At 38.7% G+C, this 26,641-nt stretch overlaps 2 protein-coding genes across 30 annotated transcripts in view; one reads left to right on the plus strand and one right to left on the minus strand.

Moving 5' to 3' along the window:
• The window catches only part of GTPBP10 (GTP binding protein 10), a 52,211-nt gene extending 33,598 nt beyond the window's left edge, over positions 1–18,613 (minus strand). For 9 of the 25 annotated variants that reach the window (XM_078342898.1, XM_078342897.1, XM_078342886.1 and 6 more), the window contains exons 1-4: positions 18,555–18,613; positions 6,174–6,367; positions 4,309–4,400; positions 3,653–3,797 (exon numbers count right to left, since the gene is read on the minus strand). In XM_078342898.1, coding sequence (XP_078199024.1) covers positions 3,653–3,797; positions 4,309–4,400; positions 6,174–6,367; positions 18,555–18,611 — 488 coding nt within the window. In that variant the 5' untranslated portion in view covers positions 18,612–18,613. Of the gene's footprint in view, positions 1–3,652; positions 3,798–4,308; positions 4,401–6,173; positions 6,368–6,519; positions 6,692–18,283 lie in introns of all 25 variants that reach the window. The other 16 variants (XM_078342900.1, XM_078342899.1, XM_078342889.1 and 13 more) reach the window with 4 other exon arrangements.
• A 6-nt stretch (positions 18,614–18,619) lies between these two features.
• The window catches only part of FAM237B (family with sequence similarity 237 member B), a 29,685-nt gene continuing 21,663 nt past the window's right edge, over positions 18,620–26,641 (plus strand). For 2 of the 5 annotated variants that reach the window (XM_054237334.2, XM_054237331.2), the window contains exons 1-3: positions 18,620–18,975; positions 21,462–21,844; positions 25,736–25,861. In XM_054237334.2, coding sequence (XP_054093309.1) covers positions 21,814–21,844; positions 25,736–25,861 — 157 coding nt within the window. In that variant the 5' untranslated portion in view covers positions 18,620–18,975; positions 21,462–21,813. The remainder of the gene's footprint in view (positions 18,976–21,461; positions 21,845–25,735; positions 25,862–26,641) is intronic. The other 3 variants (XM_054237336.2, XM_054237335.2, XM_078342910.1) reach the window with 3 other exon arrangements.

A 26,641-nucleotide genomic window follows, 5' to 3' on the forward strand; every position in this document is an offset into this window, starting at 1 on the left:
AATCTATAGATTGCTCTGAGCAGTATGGTCATTTTCGCAGTACTGATTCTTCCAATCAATGAATGTAGGATGTATTTCCATTTGTTTGTGTGATCTATGATTTCTTTTAGCAGGGTTCTGTAGTTCTTGTAGAGCTCTTCCACGACCTTGATTAGGTATATCTTTAGGTATTTTATTTTTTGTGACTATTATAAAAGGGATTGAGTTCTTGATTTTATTCTCAGCTTGGTTGTTGTTGATGTATAGCAGTGCTACTGATTTGTGTATACTGATTTTGTAGCCTGAGACTTTACTGAATTCATTTATCAACTCTAGGAGTCTTTTGAAGGAGTCTCTAGGGTTTTTCCAGGTGTAAGTTCATATCATTGGCAAACAGAGATAGTTTGACTTCCTTCTTCCCCATTTGAATGCCCTTTATTTCTCTTGCCTGATTGTTCTGGTTAGGACTTGTCTTTGTACACATCTTTCATTTCTTTCTTGAAATACATGTCTACATGAAGAAATACTAGATAAAATACATGTTCATTTTAAAGGCTTTTGATTATACTGCAAAATTTCCCTCAAGAAAGGCCCATCATGTATGAAAGACAGTATTAGCAATGGGGATTATTTAAAACATCCATTCCCAAATCTCAGTCATATATTTTGATTATGTTTATACAACAAATATTTATTGAGCACTGACTTTGTATCAGGCAACATACTAAGCTTGAGACAAAATGATTCCCAGCTTCAGAGTTTTATTCAAGTTTGAAGAAGTTCTTTCAAAAACTCTGACAAACTTTCATTTGGAATAACAATGGAATATTTTGCAAATATTAATTTAGAATTCTATAAAAACTTATAAGCTCTATAATGAAGGTATTTCAAAAATTTTCCTCATTAAAAATTCTGTAATGAATTTAAAATAAAATTATGGGAGGATTCTTAATGATCTGTTTCTCATGGAACATGTATGTTTTTCATACCCTGTTTCATTCAGGTTCTTATAGCTTTTGAAAAGCGAATTGCAGCTATTTTTGTCCATAATATCACTAGCTGGACTTGCTTATTTGTTTCCAACATCCTCATATTTTCAAAATAATGATTGGGCACATAATGCAAGCAACTATTTCTAAGAAGATCAAAGTATGAACAGAGGTAATGATGCTAATGATTGAAGAACAGATATTTGAAATTTTTCTTGAAAAGTACCCAATGAGAATTTCAGAAACTAAAATCCAACCTATGCAAAGATCAGATTTGACAACAGCAGCACAAGTGTATTAGTTGTACAATAACTTTCTTCTACGATTTAGTCCATTTCCAAAACCAGCTAAAAGGATACCTACTTATGCCAGTAGTCATAGTAGCAATTCTTCAAGAATAGCTGACTAATTTTAAAACACTAGAAAATACATTAAACATTCCACTTAAAAATAGTTTTCCCCCCATTCTCTTTTGACACGCTTAACACACGGACACAGGGAGGGGAGCACTAAACACTGCGGGGGTCTGTTGGGGGGAATAGGGGAGGGACAACAGGGGGTGGGGAGTTGGGGAGAGATAGCAGGGGAGAAATGCCAGATAGGTGAAGGGGAGGAAGGCAGCAAATCACACTGCCACGTGTGTACCTATGCAACTATCTTGCATGTTCTTCATATGTACCCCAAAACCTAAAATGCAATTAAAAAAAAAAAGAATCTTGATGCTTTAATTACTGACAAATTTCAAATCTACTTCTGAAAAGGCTAGTATTTCATTATATGCAGTCTCCAATAAATTGGCAATATAAAGATGATGAAGATAGCAGCTACAATTCATTGAACATACAAAAACGCAAAGCATGTATTCTGCTTTAAATGCATTTTCTTACTCACCCACATTTTAAGGAAAGATCTATCTCCATACACTATTAAAGATGAGAAAACAAATGACATGGTGAAAAGAACTACAGTGAAGGAAGAATGAGAGAAAAGAAAAGAAAAAAAAGAGAGAGAAAGAGAAAACAAAGGCTTAGAGAAGCTGTATAATTTACCCAAGACCAGCTGGTCAGCCTCCAGAGGATCTGAGATCCTAACCTAGTCTAACCCGAGTCTTCCATGCCACCCCACTTTTATGACTAAGCCATGCTAGGCTCTTCTTAGACTATAAAGTTGTCTCTTCAGAACTTGAAACACATTTTTATAACAAATGTGACTGTGACTGGCTGAACTGCCAGTCCTGTCCAGAAAACCCTATTAAACCCATAATGTTCCTGAAAATTTAGATTATAGAATTTATGTCTAATAACTCTCATAACTGTGCTTTATTGGAAAAACAATGTGAATGGCAAGCCAGGATCACATCTTTCCTTGTTATAATTTTAGCAGGAATGGTGGTAAGCTCTAGTGGCTGGTCAGGCAGTGCAAAAGGCAAGGGATTCAGACTTAAGATTGTGGTAGAGAGGCAGTGAGATGACTAGAGAGGAAGATGAAAATAACTTAAAAAGCAGCTTTGGGAAAGCAAAAAGTAGAACTAGGAATTTGGAATAGGGCAGTAACAAGGCAGTTTTCCTCATCTTTTCCTTAAGTTTTCCATCTGAATAACTGCATAATACTGTGATAAGGTTTGGGGGAAGAGGGCAAAAGGGAGGGAGGATGGGGAGAGAGAGAAAATGCATATTCAAGTTTTCTCTTCTTTTATCTACTCTCTATCTTGCTATCTATTCCCTTCCAGTGGGCAGCTGCACTGCAAACCCTATAGCTAAACAGCATTATTTAAAGAAAGAATGGAGGCTGGTGGAAGAGGACACTCTTGCGAGGTCTGCGGTACTGAGACTAGATAGATCCTAAGCACAGGCAAGAAGGATATACAAAAAGTCATAGCAAGATTCAACTCGGCAGCAGTAGTGCATAAGTCTGATGATTGAGATTGTCTGTACTGGTCTTTAGTCATTCGATTAATGGTACCTCAATGTCTCTATTAAGACTGAAAAGAGTTATGTCAACTTTTCTCTTTTTATTTCCTTCTATATACTTAAAATAACAATATGGTTTGTTTGGATTTTTTATTCTTTAATGTCTGATAACATTATAACATTATTATTTAACCTTTTTTTTGAGACAGAGTTTTGCTCTTGTTACCCAGGCTGGAGTGCAGTGGCGCCATCTCAGCTTACCGCAACCTCCACCTCCTGGGTTCAGGCAATTCTCCTGCCTCAGCCTCCTGGGTAGCTGGGATTACAGGGATGCACCACCATGCCCAGTTAATTTTTTGTAGTTTTAGTAGAGACGGGGTTTCACCATGTTGACCAGGATGGTCTCGATCTCTTGACCTCGTGATCCAGCCTCCCTAAGTGCTGGGATTACAGGCGTGAGCCACCACACCTGGTTTAAGCTTCTTATAATATTACATTTGATTGATTTTTCTTTCTTTATGCATTTTCTAACATTCCTATTGATCAATTCAATTGCTCTGGTCTTCATTTTACAAATGAGTAATAACCCTATGAAACTCTATGTTTGCAATTTGAAAGTAACAATATTTAGCAGTATATTTTCCTAGTACACACACAACACACAAATTCCATAAACTAGAAATAATTATGGCCCCAAATTACCATTTACATTTATTTACTATTCATGAACTATCTCTCTTAAAGTATGATAATAAAAATATGAATGATACTTACCCTACTAGGCCTACGTCAGCTATAAGTTTTAGATCAAGGTGAATTACTCGTTTCTGGCCTTTCAATGGTAAGAAGTTTGTAAGAAATTTACCACCAAGACCTCCTTCAGCTACCAAAATTCTGTCATCCTCTTTATTGAGTTCTCCTTAAAAAGAGGGAGAAAAATACAGCAAAGATTAGTAAGTGAAATCACTAATGGAACATATTTCAGAAATATAGGTAAGGAAATTCCCATTACAAATCTATAGATTAGTAAGCAGAATCACTAATGTAATATTTTACTTTCAAAAATACATGCCAGTAAATTCTCAATTAAAAATCTATAATTAATAAGTAGAATCATTAATATTGTTCTTTCAGAAAAAGTCCAGGAAATTACAATTTACAAATCTATTAAAAGTCTGACCCTAGAAAAATACTTTGGTAAGCAATTGAAAATAACCTAGTTACATATTTTAAGACCAAGTAAGAACTCTTACATCTTTAAAATAATCTTAAATCTAGTAATTTAACTTTTCTAAGTTTTGCTCTCTTATAGAGTAGTAGCTAAAATTGTTAGTTAAAAAATTCTTCAGAAAAATCAAGAGAAGCTATTTCATTGTTTAATTTTAGAAAATGTGCACATTTTTAAACCTTTGAAGGTACAGTATACTCACCTATAATTTTACCATTTTCATCAGTTATTGAAATACCCACAGGCACAGGGATTTCACAGTCTTTTCCTTTGGAGCCTTTCAGTGCACAAATTCTACCAAAAAGAAGTATATATACATATATATATATGTATGTATGTACGTATGCATACACACACACACACACACACACACACACACACACACACAAAATGGTTTACAAATAAGAGTAGCAGTGACTCACACCTGTAATCCCAGCACTATGGGAGGCAGAGGCGGGTGTGGATCACCTGAAGTCAGGAGTTTGAGATCAGCCTGGCCAACATGGTAAAACCCCGTCTCTACTAAAAATACTAAAATTAGCCAGGCATGGTGGTAGGCGCCTGTAATCCTAGCTACTTGGGAGGCTGAGGCACAGGAATCACTTGAACCCAGGAGGCGGAGGTTGCAGTGAGCCGACATCATGCCACTGCACTCCAGCTTGGGCAAGAGAGTGAGACTTTGTCTCAAAAAAATAATAATATAAAAATAAAGAAGAGTAGCAATCAGTTCTCTGGTTAATGCAGATATTAAATGGTCAAAGACAGGGTTTAAAAAATCTAAAATTATCGCTATTTCTTTGCATTTTAGATTACTATATCCCATTAAAATGGCATTAGGTGATGATTTAAGTTACTAAGGTAACCACCAAAGGTCATTTTGACCCAAAACTAAAACATTGCAAACCCTAAATGAAGGGATTATTGCTACAATACAAATAAGCCAGAAAAAACAGAAACATGGTGGCTCATTCCTGTAATCTCTGCACTTTGGGAGACCAAGGCAGGAGGATCTTTTGAGTTCAGGAGTTTGAGACCAGCCTGGACACCACAGAGAGACCCCATTTCTACCAAAAAAAAAAATTAAAAAAATTAGCTGGGCATGGTGGCACATGCCTGTGGTCTCAGCTACTTAGGAGGCTAAGGTGGGAGGATCACTTGAGCCTGAAAGGTGGAGGCTGCAGTGAACTGTGATAGCACCCACTGCACTGAGCCTAGGCAACAGAATGAGACTCTGTCTCAAAAACAGAAAAACAGAAAGAAATAGAAAATCCACAAAATAGCAAAGCTTCTAAAAAACTAACCTCAAATGAGAGTACTCAATAGTATAGAAGACAAATCTGGCTACCCTTAAACTGTTCATAAGAGAAAAAATAAGTACAAACTTTTTAGTAATTCTACTTCTGGGAATTTATCAAACTAATAATTGAACAAACATGTAAAATAGTATCTACACAGGATACTGCACTGTGGTTATAATCAGAAAAAAAATCAACAATAGCCTAAATAGATAAATGACAAAAAAAAAAATGCTATTTAGTATGCAGGTATTCTGAATAATTTTCTGACATGGGAAAAAAGTTAAGCAAAAATAGCAGATTGTAAAATACTGTACTCTCATTTTTGTATTCCAAACTTTAATGCACATAATTGCATTTGTGTAAATATACAGAAAAGGCATAGAAAAGTCAAGAAAAAATTAATAGTGGTTATTTTGCCTTCTAATGGTGGGTGGAGTAGCATGGTTAAGACTGAGAAAGTTTTCTTAAAGGTCGTCAAAGACAATTTTAGAAAACAGTGGGAATTCAGATAATTTTCTGTTTCTACAGGGTAAGTTTAATAAGAACACAGATAGACACTGGGAAAAGAAACAGATGAAAAATTTTAAAACTCTGAAATATTATTTACTTCAGTCTTTTATGAGTTGAGACATTTTAGGCTTTTACTCAGTTACAAATATAGGAAATAAATTACTTTAAATTACCAATTAAGTTTTTATTTTGTAACTTAAAAAAAATTTTCCAGAAGGGTTTGATCTTGTAAAATTTAAGTCATTCAGTAATTACTTACTTGCTGTTTGCTCCTACTCCAGCCACAAACCGTTTCTGAGGATACCTGTCTTTAAGTTGTTTTAAAGTCATTCTGTTCTGCGCTACAACCCAGACGTCACCACCTTTTCCACCTTCTCCACCTAAACGAGGGTAACCCATTCCACCGGTTCCTCCCTTGGTGAAGAGTCTTAGGTTATCGATGAAATTTCCATACTTAATAAAAACGAGAAAGAACATTTGTATACCAAAAGCGTTATCAACTTAGAACTCCTATCTAGTTATTTCTTCCACTAAAACTTCTTTCTAAAAAAATTGTTAATAAATTTCTCTATATATGCCAATTCTATAACATTTTCTTAGCTTACCTCACATCTCCAATCTGATCCTCTTTCCCGTTTGATTATCTCTCTTAAGTCCATTTTATTTTTTTCAACTATCGATTATTGTCCCTTCTACGCTGATGGCTTCTGACTTGGTCCTTTTTTCATTCTAGACTTTCTCCCTTGGGTAATTTCTGCTTGTACCAATAACCATCACCTAGGTGAGATATTTTCTATGTCCAGTGTGTCAGACACTTACACCAGGATGTAAGCTTTTAATAGTATACAGCAAATGTGAGCAGAATTCGTATTTAATGTATATTTGAAACCCCCCAATATGTAACCTGTTCTTATATATCAGCTGAATAAATAATAGCCTCCTCAAAAACAAATGTTAATATAACAAAATCAAATTTTTCCCCACATAAAAAATCTATACCTCCAATGTTCTCTCATATAATGGAACCATGGTTTATTCATAGAGACTATATAAATGGACGTCTTTCAGACTATATCTGTTTCTTTTGCTAAAACCCTACTACCTCTATTCTGTCTACTACCATTGCCCTAGTACCTTCATCACATGAGCTCTTTTCAGTGTCTAGTCATTTTTTCCTTATTGTATTCTCCAACTTGTTGCCTGAACTATTTTTCTGAAATTGATGTGCTCTCCAATCATGTTTCTGCCTTATTCAAAAACCCTGCATTAAAAAAAAATGCTTATGAAATAAAGTAAAAAATTCTTAGTACTACAGTTGACCCTTGAACAACACTGGTTTGAACTGTGTGCATCCACTTATACACTGATTTTTTCCAATAAATACATTAGAAAAAATTTTGAGCTTTGCAACAATTTGAAAAAACTTACAAACCAACCATGTAGATTGGAAATATTGAAAAAAATCAAGAAAAGTTAATTGTGTCATGAGTGTATACAATATACATAGATATTAATCTATTTTGTCATTTACTTCCATACAGTATACATATATATTTTTTAATTTTTTAAAAACTAGAGGCTGGGCATGGTGGCTCATGCCTGTAATCCCAGCACTTTGTGAGGCTGAGGCAGACAGATCACAAGGTCAAGAAATCGAGACCATCCTGGCCAGTACAGTGAAACCCTGTCTCTACTAAAAAGTGAAAAATTAGCTGGGCATGGTGGCACGGCCAGTCACAGCTATTCGGGAGGCTGAGGCAGAAGAATTGCTTAAACCCAGAAGGCAGAGGTTGCAGTTAGCCAAGATTGAGCCACTACACTCCAGCCTGGTGACAGAGCAAGACTCCATCTCAAGACAAACAAAATAAAAACAAAACAAAAAAAACTAGAGATGGGGCCTTGCTATGTTGCCAAGGCTGGTCTCAAACTCCTGGGCACAAACAAACCTCCTGCCTTGGCCTCTTAAAGTGTTGGAATTACAGGCATGAGCTACTGCACCAGGCCACACATCTATTATACAAAGTTAAAATTGGGGGAGGACTCAAGATGGCACTGTGAGAACAACCCAGGATTGAAGCTCTCACTGGATGCGCGGAGAGGGTGAGTCGGGGACGCATTTCCAGACGGATCTTAGTTGCCCACAGAACGGGGAAATTCCCAGTTATAAAAGAGACGCGGGACGCCAGGCAGAGGTCTCAGCTGGTGTAGCCGGCAGCCGGTGTGGCTCCGGCCTGCGCCGGAGCGCAGAGGTGCTCCACAACGCTCCATACAAAAGCGCACTGTTACGGGTGCCCTGTTGAACCGGCAAACTGAGACCTGGGAGGGCTAAAATTGAGACTGAACGGGACTTGGGCAGTGAGCCAGCCCAGGAAATCCCAGGGACAAAGCGTTTGGGCTAGCGCAGTGCGATAAACAAAACGGCGATTCCAAACCCTCCCAGTGAGGAGGTTTCCTTAAAGCACAGCTCCGCGAGGGAGGGGCGTCCACCATTACCGAGGCAATCAGCCCGCATTGAGGTACACGCCCATTGCTGATGTAGCCTGCCGTTGCCGAAGCAACCCGGTAAAACAGAGAGACTCCGCTGCAGCGCGTAGCCCGTGAAAACAGGGCGGAGACCGCAGCAGAAGGGCAGAGCCTGCAGCAACAGGGCGAACCTCACACCAGCAGGGCGGAGCCTCGGCAGGCAAATAGGTGACGTGACTGCCTCCTAGCTGGGCAAGACAGTGAGGCGGACACTCACAAGGAAAGCCTCAACACCCCCCGCAGACAGAGCATCTGAGAAAAAAAGAAATTTTTTCAGCCTATCAGCCCTGAATGAACAACAGAGCTCACAGCTAAGCAATTGAGCTCCTACAAAGTACAGACTGTCTCCTCAAGCAGCTCCCTGACCCCCCTATATCCAAAAGACTGACATTTGGCAGGCATCATTCTGGGACAAAGATAGCAGAAAAAGAAACAGGTAGCATCCCTCGCTTTTCCGTAGCTGCTATAGGTGCACCCCAGACAAGCAGGGCCTGGAGTGGACCTCAGCAGTCACACAGCGAAGGGGCTAGATTGGTAGAAGGAAAACCAAGTAACAGAAATACTTCATCACGAACAATCTGGGTGTCCACTCAGAGACCCAATCGAAAAGTCAGCAACTACTCAGACGACAAGTGGATAAATCCACAAAGCTGGGAAGAAACCAGCATAAAAAGGAGGAAAACACCCGAAACCAGAACACCTCACCTCCTAGAAAGGACCAAAACTCCCCACCAGCAAGGGAACAAAGCTGGACGGAGAATCAGTGTGATGAAATGACGGAATAAGACTTCAGAAGGTGGATAATGAAAAACTTTTGTGAGCTAAAAGAACATGTATTAAATCAATGCAAAGAAACTAAGAACCTTGAAAAAAGATATGAAAAAAGATTTGAGGAAATGATAACAAGAATGGATAACTTAGTGAGGAATATGAATGAATTAAAGGAGCTGAAAAACACAATACAAGAACTTCACGAAGCATGCACAAGTTTCAATAGCCGAATTGACCAAGCAGAAGAAAGAATATGAGAAGTCAAAGATCAACTCAATGAAATAAAATGAGAAACCAAGATCAGAAAAAAAAGCGCAAAAAGGAATGAACAAAGTCTCCAAGAAATGTGGAACTATGTGAAAAAACCTAACCTACATTTGATAGGTGTACCAGAAGGGGACAATGAGAATGAATCCAAGCTGGAAAATACTCTTCAGGACATCATCCAGGAAAATTTCACCCACCTAGCAAGACAGGCCAACACTCAAATGCAGGAAATACAGAGAACACCACAAAGATATTCCGCAAGAAGAGCAACCCCAAGGCACATAATCATCAGATTCAACAAGGTTGAAATGAAGGAGAAAATACTAAGGGCAGCCAGAGAGAAGGGTCGGGTCACCCACAAAGGGAAGCCCATCAGACTCACAGCAGATATCTCGGCAGAAACACTACAAGCCAGAAGAGAGTGAAGGCCAATATTCAACATTATTAAAGAAAAGAACTTTCAACACAGAATTTCATATCCAGCCAAACTGAGCTTCAGAAGTGAAGGAAAAATAAAATCCTTTGCGAACAAGCAAGTACTCAGAGATTTTGTCACCACCAGGCCTGCTTTACAAGAGCTCCTGAAAGAGGCACTACACATAGAAAGGAACAACCAGCACCAGCCATTCCAAAATCACACTAAATGCTAAAAAGCATCAACATAATGAAGAATCTACAACAACTAACGGGCAAAAGAGCCACTTAGCATCAAAATGGCAGTATCAAATTCACACATAACAATATTAACCCTAAATGTAAATGGACTAAATGCACCAATCAAAAGACACAGACTGGCAAATTGGATAAAAAGCCAAAACCCATCAGTGTGCTGTATCCAGGAAAACCCATCTCACATGCAAGGATACACAAAGGCTCAAAATAAAGGGATGGAGGAAGATTTACCAAGCAAATGGAGAGCAAAAAAAAGCAGAAGTTGCAATTCTCATCTCTGATAAAATAGACTTTAAAGCAACAAAGATCAAAAGAGACAAAGAAGGCCATTACATAATGCTAAAAGGATCGATACAACAAAAAGAGCTAACGATCCTAAACATATATGGACACACTACAGGAGCACCCAGATACATAAGGCAAGTTCTTAATGACTTACAAAGAGACTTAGACTCCCACACAATAATAGTGGGAGACTTTAACACTCCACTGTCAATACTAGACAGATCAACCAGACAGAAAATCAACAAGGATATCCAGGGCTTGAACTCAGACCTGGAGCAAGCAAACCTGATAGACATTTACAGAACTCTCCACCCCAAATCCACAGAATATACATTCTTCTCAGTACCACATCACACCTACTCTAAAATTGACCACATAATTGGAAGTAAAGCACTGCTCAACAAATGCAAAACAACTGAAATCATAACAAACAGCCTCTCAGACCACAGTGCAATCAAGTTAGAACTCAGAATTCAGAAACCAACCCAGAACCGCACAGCTTCATGGAAACTGAACAACTGGCTCTTGAATGTTGACTGGGTAAACAATGAAATGAAGGCAGAAATAAAGAAGTTCTTCGAAACCAATGAGAATGAAGACAAAACATGCCAGAATCTCTGGAACACATTTAAAGCAGTCTCTAGAGGAAAGTATATAGCAATAAGTGCCCATATGAGGAGAATGGAGAGATCCAAAATTGACACCCTATCGTCAAAATTGAAAGAGCTAGAGGAGCAAGATCAAAAAAACTCAAAACCCAGCAGAAGACAAGAAATAACTAAGATCAGAACTGACCTGAAGGAGATTGAGACACGAAAAACCCTTCAAAAAATCAATAAACCCAAGAGCTGGTTTTTTGAAAAGATCAACAAAATAGACAGACCACTAGCCAGATTGATTAAAAAGAAAAGAGAGAACAACCAAATAGATGCAATAAAAAATAATAAAGGGGAAATCACCACAGATTCCACAGAAATTCAAACCATCATCAGAGAATATTACAAACAACTCTATGCACATAAACTAGTAAACCTGGAAGAAATAGATAAATTCCTGGACTCCTGTGTCCTTCCAAGCCTAAACCAGGAGGAAGCCGAAAATATAAATAGACCAATAACAAGGTCAAAAGTCGAGGCAGCAATTAAGAGCCCACCACACAAAAAAAGCCCAGGTCCAGACGGGTTCACAGCCGAATTCTACCAGACACACAAAGAGGAGCTGGTCCCATTCCTTCTGAAACTATTCCAAATAATCCAAAAAGAGGAAATCCTTCCCAAATCATTTTATGAGACCAACATCATCCTGATACCAAAACCCGGCAGAGACCCAACGAGAAAAGAAAACTTCCGGCCAATATCCATGATGAACATAGATGCAAAAATCTTCAATTAAATATTGGCAAGCCGATTGCAAGAGCAAATCAAAAAACTTATTCATCATGATCAAGTAGGATTCATCACGGGGATGCAAGGCTGGGTCAACATACGCAAGTCTGTCAACGTAATTCACCACATAAACAGAACCAAAAACAAAAACCACATGATTATCTCAATTGACGCAGAGAAGGCCTATGACAAAATTCAACAGCCCTTTATGCTAAAAACCCTCAATAAACTCGGTATCGATGGAACGTATCTCAAAGTAATAAAAGCTATTTATGACAAACCAACAGCCAATATCATACTGAATGGGCAAAAACTGGAAGCATTCCCTTTGAAATCCGGCACTAGACAAGGATGCCCTCTTTCACCACTCCTATTCAATATAATACTGGAAGTTCTAGCCAGAGCAATCAGGCAAGAAAAAGAAATAAACGGTATTCAAATAGGAAAGGTGGAAGCCAAATTGTCTCTATTTGCAGATGACATGATAGTATACCTAGAAGACCCCATCGCCTCAGCCCAAAAACTCCTGAAACTGATAAGCAACTTCAGCAAAGTCTCAGGATATAAAATCAATGTGCAAAAATCACAAGCATTCCTATACACCAATAACAGACTTAAAGAAAGCCAAATCAAGAACGAACTGCCATTCACAATTGCTACAAAAAGAATAAAATACCTTGGAATACAACTCACAAGGAACGTAAGGGACCTCTTCAAGGAAAACTACAAACCACTGCTCAACGAAATCAGAGAGGACACAAACAGATGGAGAAACATTCCATGTTCATGGTTAGGTTAATATCGTGAAAATGGCTATACTGCCCAAAGTAATTTACAGAATCAATGCTATCCCCATCAAGCTACCATTGACTTTCTTCACAGAACTGAAAAAAACCACAATGAACTTCATATGGAACCAAAAGAGAGCCCGCATAGCCAAGTCAATTCTAAGCAAAAAGAACACAGTGGGGGGCATCACACTACCGGATTTCAAACTATACTACAAGGCTACAGTAATCAAAACAGCATGGCACTGGTACCAAAACAGAGATATAGACCAATGGAACAAAACAGAGGCACCGGAGGCAACACAACATATCTACAACTATACAATCTTTGATAAACCTGACAAAAACAAGCAATGGGGAAAGGATTCCATGTTTAACAAATGGTGTTGGGAAAACTGGCTAGCCATGTGCAGAAAGCAGAAACTGGACCCCTTCCTGAAACCTTACACTAAAATTAACTCCAGATGGATTAAAGACTTAAATATAAGACCTGGCACCATAAAAACCCTAGAAAAAAATCTAGGCAAAACTAGCCAGGACATAGGAGTAGGCAAGGACTTCATGAACAAAACACCAAAAGCATTGGCAACAAAAGCCAAAATAGACAAATGGGACCTAATCAAACTCCACAGCTTCTGGACGGCAATAGAAACAGTCGCTAGAGTGAATCAGCAACCAACACAATGGGAAAACATTTTTGCAGTTTACCCATCTGACAAAGGGCTGATATCCAGAATTTACAAAGAACTCAAACGGATTTACAGGAAAAAAACAAACAAGCCCATTCAAAAGTGGGCAAAGAATATGAACAGACATTTTACGAAAGAAGACATATATGAGGCCAACAATCATATGAAAAAATGCTCATCGTCACTGGTCATCAGAGAGATGCAAATCAAAACCACATTGAGATACCATCTCACGCCAGTTAGAATGGCGATCATTAAAAAATCTGGAGACAACAGATGTTGGAGAGGATGTGGAGAAAAAGGAACACTTTTACACTGTTGGTGGGAGTGTAAATTAGTTCAACCATTGTGGAAGACAGTGTGGCGATTCCTCAAGGCCTTAGAAACAGAAATTCCATTTGACCCAGCAATCCCATTACTGGGTATATATCCAAAGGACTATAAATCGTTCTACTATAAGGACACATGTACACGAATGTTCATTGCAGCACTGTTTACAACAGCAAAGACCTGGAATCAACCCAAATATCCATTGATAATAGACTGGATTGGAAAAATGTGGCACATATACACCACGGAATATTATGCAGCAATCAGAATTGATGAGTTCGTGTCGTTTGTAGGGACATGGATTAATCTGGAGAACATCATCCTCAGCAAACTGACACAAGAACAGAAAATGAAACACCGCATATTCTCACTCATAGGCGGGTGACGAGAAATGAGAACACATGTACACAGGGAAGGGAGTACTAAACACTGGGGTCTATTGCGGGGAAAAGGGGAGGGCCAGTGGGAGGGGGAGGAGGGGAGGGATAGCCTGGGGAGAAATGCCAAATGTGGGTGAAGGGGAGAAAGGAAGCAAAGCACACTGCCATGTGTGTACCTACGCAACTGTCTTGCATGTTCTGCTCATGTACCCCAAAACCTAAAATGCAATAAAAAATTAAAATAAATAAATAAAAAGTTAAAATTTATCAAAACTTATACTTACAGTCTTTACATGGCAGCATTTGAAGTTAAATGTAAGCAAATGTAGATGCAGTATTATATCATAACTGTATAAAATTAAATGTACACCCTGTACTACTAAATTTCATAGTTACTTCCTGTTGCCATCCCAGTGAGCTCAAGTGTCCCAAGTAGACATTTAAAAGGACATGTGATGCTAATCACCTCCTCATGAGCAGTTCACCTTGCCAGTAAATTTTGTATGTCAGTAAAAAGTGATCTCTCAACAGTTCTCTCGCATTTTTCATGTTCAGTGTAAACCTAAAACAACATCATGGAACCCATACAAAGTGCCACTAGTGATGCTGGCAGTGCTCACAAGAAGTAAAGTCATGACATTACAGTAAAAAGTTGAATTGCTTGATAGGTACCACAGATTAAAGTGTGTAGCTGCGATGGCCCGCTATTTCAAGACAAATGAATCCAGAATAAGAATCAATGCAGAAAAAAACATTCACGAAGCCACTGCTGCAGCTATGCCAAGAGGTACTAAAACCTTGTACTTTTTGGGAATTAACTTTTTCTCTTATATTGAAAATGCAGCATTTATCTGGAAGTATGATTGCTATTTTAAAAACATACTTCCAGACTAATACAATTTAAGAAAAAAGAAAGCTATCATATGACAATTTAAAAGCAAAAGGAATGTGAAGGATCTAAAGCTAAAGAATTAATTGCCAGCAAAGAATGATTTGATAATTTTGGAAAGAGATTTGTCTTTGGCTTTAGAAATATCAAGATAACAGAAGAAGCAGGTTCTGCCAACCAAGAGGCAGCAGATGAGTTCCCAGATGCCATTAAGAAAATCACTGAGAAGAAAGAATATTTCCCTAATCAGGTTATTAATACTGATGAAAGTACCCTATTCTGGAAAACATGCCACAAAAGACATTAGTAAGGAAGAGAAGTGAGCACCAGGATTTAAGGCCAGGATAGGGTAACCCTATTGTATTGTGCAAATGCAGTTGGGTTTACAGTAAGGCCTGTCCTAACTTATAAAGCTGGTAACCTCTCAATTTTGAAAGGGAAAGATAAACACCAGCTGCCAGTTTTTGTTGGACAACAAGACCTAGAGAACAAAAGCCTTTTCTCTGGATTGGTTCCATGGATGCTTTCTCCCTGAAGTCAGGAAGTACCTTGCAAATACGAGACTGACTTGTAAAGTTCTGATATTGGACAGTACCCCCACACCCCCCACCCCTGCTACCCAGAACCCCATGAGTTTAACACCAAAGGCACTGAAGTGGTATCCTTGTCCCCAAACACAATGTCTCTAAATCAGCCTGTAGATCAGGGGGTCACAAGGACCTTTAAGGCTCATTACACATGATATTCTACGGAAAGGATTTTCAACTGGAAAAGAACCCCAATAGAGAAAATTTCAGGAACGTTTGAAAGTTATTACACCATTGAAGATGTCATTATTATTGAAAAAGCCATGAAAGCAGTAAGCCCAAAACAGTTAAGTCTGTGCTGGAGAAAACTTTGTCCAGGTGTTGTGTTATAACTTCACAGGATTTACAATAGAGCCAATCAAGGAAATCATTAAAGAGATTGTGGATATGCCCAAAACAGCGGGAGAGTGGGTAAAGGACTTCAAGATATGGATTTTGAAGAAACTCAAGAAGTAGCACACAACAAACGAGAGAAGATAGCTTGATGGAGATGAGTACTTCAGATCCAGTCCCAGATAACAGGGAAGAAAATACAGAATAAACCACCAGAAAAACCAACACTAGACAATCTGGCAGAAGGGCTCCTGTTATTCGGGACTGTTTTTGACTTCTTTTATGACATGGATCCTTCTGTGAAACAGGCACTGAAACTAAAGCAAATGGTGGAAGAAGGACTGGTACCCTATAGAAACATTTTTAGGGGAAAGAGAAAAACAAAAGCATGACAGAAATTACAATGTACTTCCATAAAGTTACACATAGTGTGCCTGCCTCTCTTGCCTCCCATTCCACTTCCTCCACCGCTTCTGCTTCTGCCTCCGCCACTGGAGAGAGCAAGATCAACTCCACCTCTTTCTCCTCAGTCTACTCAACCTGAAGACTGCAAGGATGAGACCTTTACAATAATTCACTTCCACTTAATGAACAGTAAATATGTTTTCCGTTCCTTATGACTTTCTTAGTAAGCTTCTTTTCTCTAGCTTACTTTATTGTAAGAAAACAGTATATACTATATATATAACATATTTTATATGTGTCGACTTGCTGTTTATGTTATCAGTAAGGCTTCCAGCCAACAGATTATTAAGTTTTTTGGGGGAGCTGAAAGTTATATGAAGATTTTCAACTGTTAGGGGGCACCTCTAACCCCCATGTTCTGCAAGGGTCAACTGTATATCCAAAGCCACTAAAATACCCTTCTGGTATATATATTTTTTGAAACAGTGTCTGATTCAGTTGCCTGGGCTGGTGTGATGTGGCACTATCATCACTCACTGCAGCCTCAAACTCCTGGGCTCAAGCAATTCTTCCACTTCAGCCTCCCAAATGGTTGGGAATACAGGCACCACATCACCACCCGACCTGTTTAAAAGATGGAGTCTTGGCCGGGCGCGGTGGCTCAAGTCTAATCCCAGCACTTTGGGAGGCCGAGGCAGGTGGATCACGAGGTCAAGAGATGGAGACCATCCTGGTCAACAAGATGAAACCCCGTCTCTACTAAAAATACAAAAAATTAGCTGGGCATGGTGGTGCGTGCCTGTAATCCCAGCTACTCAGAAGGCTGAGGCAGGAGAATTGCCTGAACCCAGGAGGCGGAGGTTGCGGTGAGCCGAGATCGCGCCATTGTACTCCAGCAGCCTGGCTAACAAGAGCGAAACTCCATCTCAAAAAAAAAAAAAAAAAAAAAGATGGAGTCTTGCTATGTTGCCCAGACTTGTCTTGAACCGGTCTTAAGGGATCCTCCCACCTCAGCCTCCCAAGTAGTAAGAACTATAGGTTTACCAACCAAGCCTAATTCCCTCCTGTATCCTTTTCATTTGCTCAACCTTCCTCTCTTCCTATTTGCCCTGTACTACATGAAATACTACCATTTCTACATGCTATTCTGTTCATGCTTTTCCTCTACTTAGAATATCATTTGTTTTTTTCTATCATAAATCCTGTCATATTTTCTAATGTCTTTCTAAATTCCTCTAATCAGTTATCACCCTGACTTTGCTGGCTCTCTCAGCAATTTGATTATATCTCTATTATTACACCTTTATAAATCTTACGTTGCATTTAGTGTTTACCTGTTTCCTTCACGAAATCAAGAAATTCTTGTATTAACCTCTCAAGTTATTAAAATGTACATACTAACCTCTTAGGCTATTAAAATAAAAATACCTTGCAGAGTAATTCTTAAATTCATAAACCACATCTCTAGTCATTTAGGACACCTATTATCAAAAACATCTGTTTTTTTCCCCAAAACAGTTGAAATATTGACCATTGTGATATATTTGAGGAGTTTCTACAGTTCCATTAAACATGTAACACTTTTTTTCTGCTCTAGATAAATCAGATTCAGGGGCTTAGGAGCCTTACTTAAAAGGAGTTTTTTACTCTGGTCCCTAGAAATAAGTAATAGCCAAAACATGATACAGGCAAGGTTTCAAAAACCATTACCAGTAGGATAAGATTTTTTTTTTAATTCAAAGCAGTTGTAAATTTTTAACGAAACAATTCTTAAGACCGACACTACACAAACATCGACCTGAATGTTCTGCAAGAAGGTACATTAATTACACGCTTTCATGTTTTCATAAAAATCCTTTAGAAAAACCTTAAACAGTGCACTCAAGGAGAAATACACAAAAACAGGCTATGGATATTACTTAAAGTAAGAAAAAAAAAAAACACCGTAACGTTTGGGTTACAGCAGGCAGGTACCCCAGTTCCTCAAGCCAGTGCACACAATGTCCCTGAAGAACCTCAAACCCTGCCCCCAAAAAACCGTTCTAACCACGCTAGGTACACACACCATTGTCACCGCTTACTGGCAAAGCGCGACTACAGGATGCGCGAAGTCTATGGGAAAAGCAAGCAAGCAAAAGGCCGCCGCAAAGAAAGTAGTGGAGAGACAGTGGAGCGACGGAGAACCAGAGCCATCAGTTAGCGCTAAGGGGACCAAGCTGAGGGGACCCGCACGGACCTTTCTGAACAACAAGCAACTGCAATGCACCATGGCTGCAATAGGCCAAAAACCTTCTCGCGGAAGCCGCACTGTCCAAAGTACGGCGCGGCCTTCTTACATCATCGTCTGCGGCCGACGCGATTTCTCCTCCGCCCACAACAGCCGACTGGCGCATGCGTTTTTGTGGTGCTCTTTGGCGCTAACTGCCGAGTGAGCCGTGCGTTGCAGGTAGGGCTAGGAGGCGGCTTCTGTTAGAACACTTGAGATAATTTCGAGAAGTCGTGGGACAAAGAATAGTAGGGCTCAGGGTGGGTACCTCAAGAATTAACATTTTGAGGCATGGAACTGAAGACTCAGCTGCCTTGGAGCAGCTTTTATGCTAATTGAGGAAACTAAGAGTCTTCACTCTCAGCTTGGAAAAAATTCTAGCAGACCATAAATCCAAACGCGTAAAAGACGGAAACTCAACTGGGAAAAAAGAACCCCCAAAAGCCGTTAGTTGAGTGACGAGCTGAGTAGTCTCCAGCCAAAGCTTCCAGGTGACAATGAATTTAAAACTTGCGGCGGCACTGATACCTGTAAGGGACTCTACTATGCAGTAAGAGAAAGCTTGTTTCAACTGTCAGAAAGTAGCTGCTTGGAGTCGGGAAGACAAGCTTTTATCTATTATTTGAAGCCAACCTCTGTGAGAATTAAGACACTATGTAAAAACCCCTCTCTGTCTTGATTACATTGCAGGACCAGCAGAGAACAGCCCTCCCTCCCTATCCCCTCATGCAGCGAAAAATTTTTGCAGCTGAAGTAAACGGCCCTGCACAACGCAGCCAGCCATGTAATTTTTAACGACCCAAACTACTGATTTCTAGAATCCTTTCACACCTTGATATGATATGGCTCTGTGTCCCCACTCAAATCTCATCTCAATTTGTAATCCTCACCGTGGAGGGAGGGAAGTCATTGGATAGTGGGGGATGGTTCTTCCATGCTGTTCTCCAGATAGTGAGGGAGTTCACAGGAGAGCTGATGGTTTTTAAGTGTTTGGAGGTTCCTCCTCCATAAATTACCCAGTCTGCGCAGTTCTTTATAGCAGTGTGAAAACTGACTAATACCTCAGTGTGACAGTCTTCTACCCCTCACTTAGGACAGTGATTATTTGGAAAGACATGATATGAAAACCCCTGTCTTGGTTACTTTGCTTCTACTGGACCTCCTGCTTGAAACAACCAATCAGAAAAGCTGTAATTGTCATTTAACCTGCAATAGTTGTATTTTCCCTCTGTGGATTACTTTAATGTTTAATATTAACACCAGCAACAGATATTGATTTCCATCAGTGTTCCTACCTCTCATTAATCAGAACATTAGGTTGTTGCTGTGTAGATGTTTTTAGTTTAATGTTAATAACATTTGCTGCCGTTAAGGATTACTATCTTACTAGGTCTTCCTATTGTTTCAGGATAGTGTTGAGCCCCATGTACTTATTTTCCAGTGCTTTTTCCTTGTTAGTGAACACAAGCTCAAAGTTTTCTTTCACATAGCATACATATGGGGAAATGATCATAGCAACTAAAATAAGATGAGAAATTGATAAATATCTCAAAATGATGAGGATTATTGTGTACTGTAAACAAAGAAGAAAGCATAATAGCTACCTCTAACAAAATGTGGTCTGAGCCTGAAGTAGTTATTATAACTCTCATTACCAGATAGTAAAAGAAACATTGTGTAACTAGAAACTGTCCCCTTTAAAATGTGCAGCTAAAATGAACATGAGGCAAAATGTTTAGGACATTATCCAGACCTAAGGCAGAAGTAATTGTTGGAAAATACTAGTACTTCTGCCAGGAAGAGGACAGAATGCCTCCTCAGGGTTGCTCAGTTTAATGTATGGGCAAACCATTAAACTCAGTGGCACTAAAAAGTCTCGAATAAAGTCGCAAATAAGCTGTTGACATGACACAATTTGATTTTAAAAACATTTTAATACAAAGTGATGAGAGTTATGAAAAAAATACAGAGTTGTTCTAATTACAATTTTAAATAATCGATTTATTTTGAATTTTAAATTTATATAAAAGTTATAAAAATAGCCAAAAGAGATCTCATATAACCTTTATCCAGTTTGCTCTAATGTTAACATCTGTTATAACCATTTTTCGAAACTAAAATAATTAATATTGCTAGAATATTATTAACTAAACTACAGACTCTATTTGCTTTCACTGGTTTTCAGTGATGACTTTACTCTAGGGTCTAATATTAACACCCCATTGCATTTAATCTAACATATAGTGTAGCTACATTTAAGCATAAAATAGACAAATATATAATTAATAAATCTAATATTTTTTGATGTTACATTGCTTAAATTTGTCGGCAGACTAAAATGAAAAGGGTCTAACTTCATTCTCGGCTTTGCAGAATATCTCAATTGATCTTGTATCATCTTCTCAACTGCTCTTAATCAGATTCCTACCTTTTGTCTGTCATGTTTTTGGTTCTTCTTGTTCAAGAGTCCATAGCAGGGTCCAACTGGCTCAGGCTTTGTACTCAGTAGATACTCCAGGAATATTTGTTAATTTATTCAAAAGAAAGACAAGAACTAGATTGTTAACTCCTATAGCATATAAATCACCTGAAGTGAGCATAGAGTTATTCTGTTTTTTTGTTTGTTTTTGAGACAGTTTCACTCTGTTGTCAGGCTGGAGTGCAGTGGTAGAATCTTGGCCCTGCCTCCTGAGTTCAATTGAGTCTCCTGCCTCACCCTCCTGAGTAGCTGGGAGTACAGGTGTGCGTTACCATGTCCAGCTAATTTTTCTATTTTTAGTAGAGACAGGGTTTCACCATGTTGGGCAGGATGGTCTTGATCTTCTGACCTCATAATCTGCCCACCTCAGCCTCACAAAGTGCTGGGATTATAGGCGTGAGCCACTGCGCCCAGCCGCATAGAGTTATTCTTATTCATTAGCCTTATAGTCTTTCAGATTATAACAAATCAAATATTCTTTTTTTTTTTTTTTTTTAGATGGAGTCTCACTTTGTCACCTGGCTGGAGTACAATGGCACGATCTTGGCTCACTGCAACCTCTGACTCCCTGGTTCAAGCAATTCTCCTCCTTCAGCGTCCAGAGTAGCTAGGGTTACAGGCACATGCCACCATGGCCAGTTAATTTTTGTATTTTTAGTAGAGGCAGGGTTTCACCATGTTGCCCCAGATGGTCTCAATCTCCTGACCTTGGATCTACCCGCCTCCCAAACTGCTGGGATTACAGGCATGAACCACTGTGCCTGGCCACAAATCAAATATTCTTTTAGTTTTATGCCATCAAAATATTGCAACTCTGAGAACCATTATGTCTCCCAAATGAAAAAGGAAAATGGATCAAACAAATGAGGTCTACATACCAGGTAAGATCTCTTTAAGTAAAAATGAAGTATTGTCAAAGAGAGGGCCTTTGGCCACGAAATTATTGTCTTCAAACAAGGCCTATGTGAGGGGAAAAAAGTGAATTTATCTTATTGCCTTTCTTTCTAGGAATTTACAGTTCAACTATTTATTCATTTATTCATTCATTAATTATAATAATTTAAATGTTAGTTTGTCCGACATACTCAGGTATGTGCTGGAACACTGTCATGGGTAGTGAAATAACTAAGCAAGAATAACTAAGCAGAGTAGTTGTGTCACTGGCAGGAAAAGCAAATTTTAATCTTTCTGATACCTGTATTCATAACATACAGCTTATAACATAGTTGTATAAGTAAGAATGAAGTTTAATGAGAACTCATTTTATATGACTTACATAGAGCATAAAATATAGATTTTAAAACATTTTTTTTTTTTTGAGATGGAGTTTCGCTCTTGTTACCCAGGCTGGAGTGCAATGGCGCGATCTCAGCTCACCACAACCTCCGCCTCCTGGGTTTAGGCAATTCTCCTGCCTCAGCCTCCTGAGTAGCTGGGATTACAGGCACGTGCCACTGTGCCCAGCTAATTTTTTGTATTTTTAGTAGAGACGGGGTTTCACCACGTTGACCAGGATGGTCTCGATCTTTTGACCTCGTGATCCACCCGCCTCGGCCTCCCAAAGTGCTGGGATTACAGGCTTGAGCCACCGCGCCCGGCTTAAAACATTTTTAAAAGAGTCATAATTTTTGAAAATTAGGTCTGTAATACTTATATTTGGCCTTTTACTTTATTTTTTTCATTTAATCTAGTTCTTGCAACAGCACTGAATATCTGATTTGGTTGCTGTGGAGCTTCCAGAAATTTTAGTATTAATTTCTTATATCCATTTTCATATTTCTCATTTATTCTTCAAACCACTAGAACTTCGTTCTTCTTATTTCACTAAAATTATACTTGCTGGGCTGTTTCCTCAGTCCATATCTTATATGACTGGGAAATATCTACTACTGAGGCAATGGGAGTTATGGGGTATGCCCTAAATGCTAACAAAGGAGAAAAATGAAGATATCAAAACATAGTATAATCCCTATAACTTTTGATTTTATGTAATGTTTAAATCTAATTCTTGGTAAGAAAATAATTAGACCAAAGCCTCAGTAAGTAACAAATGTTTGGGGAGAAAAATAGCACCAAGCGTATCTTCTTATCCAAATGCTTATACCTAAGCATCACCTCCCGATCACCACTGAAGTCTAAGAAAATGTTAAGATTTCTGATGAACTAAGGAGAGAATGAGTTCTTATTTAGAGAGAGTGAAGAACAAGTTGTTTTCTCTAGGGAGCCTGATAAGATGGAGTTGGTAGAAGGTTTATGTGAAGGTGATTTTTATATTACTTTTACATTGAACATGCCCTAAATATAAGTCCTAATAAAACATTTTATTTTTGTTCTCTCATTATCTCTTAAATCTTTTCAGTGGTGGAAGCTCTTATCCATTATTAAATTTGAGTTCCAAGATTTTCTGCTCACATTTAGATAATAAGAGTCCTAAAGACATTTTAAGGCCCAAAACACTGTCTAGATTCAGAAATTAGAGTGTTGGTTTCTGTATAATAATTGAAATTTGCAATTTAAGGTTAGTCTTTTCTTGTCTTCACCTAGTGCTGATTTTAGGTGCCAGCTTACTATAGCTTCAGGGCACTATAGAGTTAGAGCGTTGTAGGGAAGAAGAGAAAGGTAATGAGAAAATGCTTACTTTAACTCATCTTTGGTAGGCCAGTTTTGAGTTCCTGGGACTGGCGGATATTTAGAGCTAACTCTCTCTATAGCTTTTGTGGGTGCTTGGAAGAGTCCCATCATTGAAGTCTCTAACCTCTGGTTCCCTAGTGGACAGGTCTGTATTTGAGTGGTGGCTTTAGAATCTCTCTGCCCATACTACCTCCAACAATCTGACATACACCTAGATTTCATCCCTGTGAATGGAGCCCCCTTGATTTCTTTCAGTAGCCCTATTGTACTGAATCAAAGGTGAACTCTCCCTCCTACACAATCCACCTCCAAGTTGTGGGAAACACTCACTTAAACTTGGACAAATTTAGGAGTGTGGGCCAATCACAAAGGAAACTGTCCTACTTTACTACCAAAGCAGTTGGTGGGCCAATCTCTCCATCTCTTGATTTCCCTGGACATGAATCAGAATGCAGTTATTGGCTGGGCGTGGTGGCTCACGCCTGTAATCCCAGCACTTTGTGAGGCTGAGGTAGGCAAATCACGAGGTCAGGAGTTTGAGACCAGCCTGGCCAACATGGAGAAACCCCATCTCTACTAAAAATACAAAAAATTAGCTGGTATGGTAGCGGACACCTGTAATCCTAACTACTCAGGAGGCTGAGGCAGGACAATTGCTTAAACCTAGGAAGCGGAAGTTCCAGTGAGCCAAGATTGCACCATTGCACTCCAGCCTGGATGACAGTGTGAGACTCTGCCTCAAAGAAAAAGAAAAAAAAATACAGCTATTATGCCTTACTACTGTAGGAATAATAGTAAGCAGTATCAGTAAACTTGGTGTAGGCCCCAGCCCATCCAAATGAGCACGAAGAAAGAGATGAGGCACCCTCTACTCCATTCTCACTGGGAGTGGAGAACATAAGAGGTCTAAGAATTTTGTGATTATTTCCTTTAAAAATTTGAGTTTGGTTCTGGCACCTTACTATAAAGCATCTGCTTCATCTCAGTGTGTTAGCTAGAACTTGTAATTCAGTATCCTGAGATATTTCCTCTTGGGAGAGATATGAAATTAGAGGGTGAAATTGAATGTGACACATTATTTTCTATTCTTGCTTCTCTGCATGATCTGAAACTCTTGTCATTTCTCTCTTTAGTTAATAATTTAGTATAGGTGAGCTGGAGAAGATGTTAGTATGAATTCTTTTTCTCTTTACAATCTTCCTATTATAATAACTGATATTTATTCCTACCCCTTCTATACATTTTTCTTCTGAAATGTAAAGGAAATAATCCTTCAGATAAATGTCTGAAGACTGATTTTGGACTATAAGAACTGCTGTCCTGCATGCCATTAACTTCAAATTGGAACTTCTCTTTACTTACTGTGTAAATCCTCTCCCTGACAAGACCAATTACATCTTTATTAAGGAATTTAACTCTCATTTGAAAATGTTTTTCATCTTAGAAAAAAAAATTACTCTTGTCAATCTTGCCATGTTGAGACTTCTGACAGAAAATACTTTCATAGATGAAATGTAGTTTTTTCTTTTAACAAAGAAAAAATGGTATCTTATTAGCAGATGAACACTCTTTTTTGTTATTTTTAAAAATTTTATGTTCTATATTTACTTGTCACTAACTTGAAGCTCAGTTCTTTTTGTTAAAAGAAAGTGACATTAAAAGAATGTTTGGAAATGACTTATAGTTCACACAGAAAAAAATAATAATTGCATCAATTTTATATTCCTTCCTTCTAAGATATTAAAATGTTGCAACAAGAAAGCAAACAAAGATTACTTATAGAATATTACTATGTGGCTAAATATAAAAGACTGTAGTAGAATTAGCACATAAAATTGAGTAATCTTGGCCCATTTTATTTACAAAGTCACATAGGAATTACTGCTGAGTCAAAGCCATCCAGTCCATCATTTTATTAAAAATAGTAGCCTCCTCAAAAAATTGAAAACTACCATGTTAGTGCTAATCATAATATCTGAGAATTTCAGGTGTTGTTGGGTGGTCAGAACCAGAAAACTGAGTTTACTGAATTATTTTGTCCTGTTACATTCTGTAGGTTTTAAATACATGAAACCTCACTACATTTTTGTTTAATAGGTCCATGGTGGGGTCAGGGTTAATTGTTCTCTTTTTTATCATAGTGGTTGGTAAAGACCAGGACTGTGACAATTTTATACTGTTCCAATTCAGCTGCAACTGTGCTTTCCAGAATTTCCTTCCTGTGTTAGTCCATTCTCACACTGCTATAAGGAACTACCAGACACTGGGTAAGTTATGAAGAAAAGAGATTTAATTGACTCAGTTCCATAGGCTGTATAGGACGCATGGCTGGGGAGGTCTCAGGAAACCTACAATCATAGTGGAAGGTAAAGGGGAAGCAGACAGATTTTCACATGGTGGAGCAGAAGAGAGAGTGACAAAGGAGGAAATGCTACATACTGAGAACTCATTATTACAAGAACAGTAAGGGAAAAGTCTTGCCCCTGATCCAGTCACATCCCATGAAACCCCTCCTTCAACACTGAGGATTACATTACAATTCAGCATGAGATTTACTTGGGACACAGAGCCAAACCATATTATTCCAACCCTGGCCCCTTCCAAATCTCATTCTTCCCCTGGCCTCTCCCAAATCTCATGTCCTTCTTACGTTGTGGAACACAATTATACCTTCCAGACAGTCCCCCAGAGTCTTAACTCATTCTAGCATTAACTCAAAAGTCCAAGTCCAAAGTTTCATCAGAGACAAGGCAAGTCTCTTCCACCTATGAGCCTGTAAAATAAAAAACAAGTTAGTTACTTCCAAGATACAATGGGGGTTCATGACAAGCCTGAGCAACAAAGCAAGACCCTGTTTCTACAAAAAATTAAAAATAGTCAAATGTAATGGTGCACACCTGTAGTCCCAGATACTTGGGAGTCTGTGGCAGGAAGATTGCTTGAGCCCAGGAGTTTGAGGCTATAGGGAGCTATGATGTGCCACTACAGTTCCACCTGGCAATAAACACTGTGTTAAAAAATTAAAATAAAAAGAAGCTCAGCAAACC

Source organism: Callithrix jacchus, chromosome 11 (genome assembly GCF_049354715.1).
Source record: "Callithrix jacchus isolate 240 chromosome 11, calJac240_pri, whole genome shotgun sequence".
NCBI classification, from domain to species: Eukaryota; Metazoa; Chordata; class Mammalia; order Primates; family Cebidae; genus Callithrix; species Callithrix jacchus.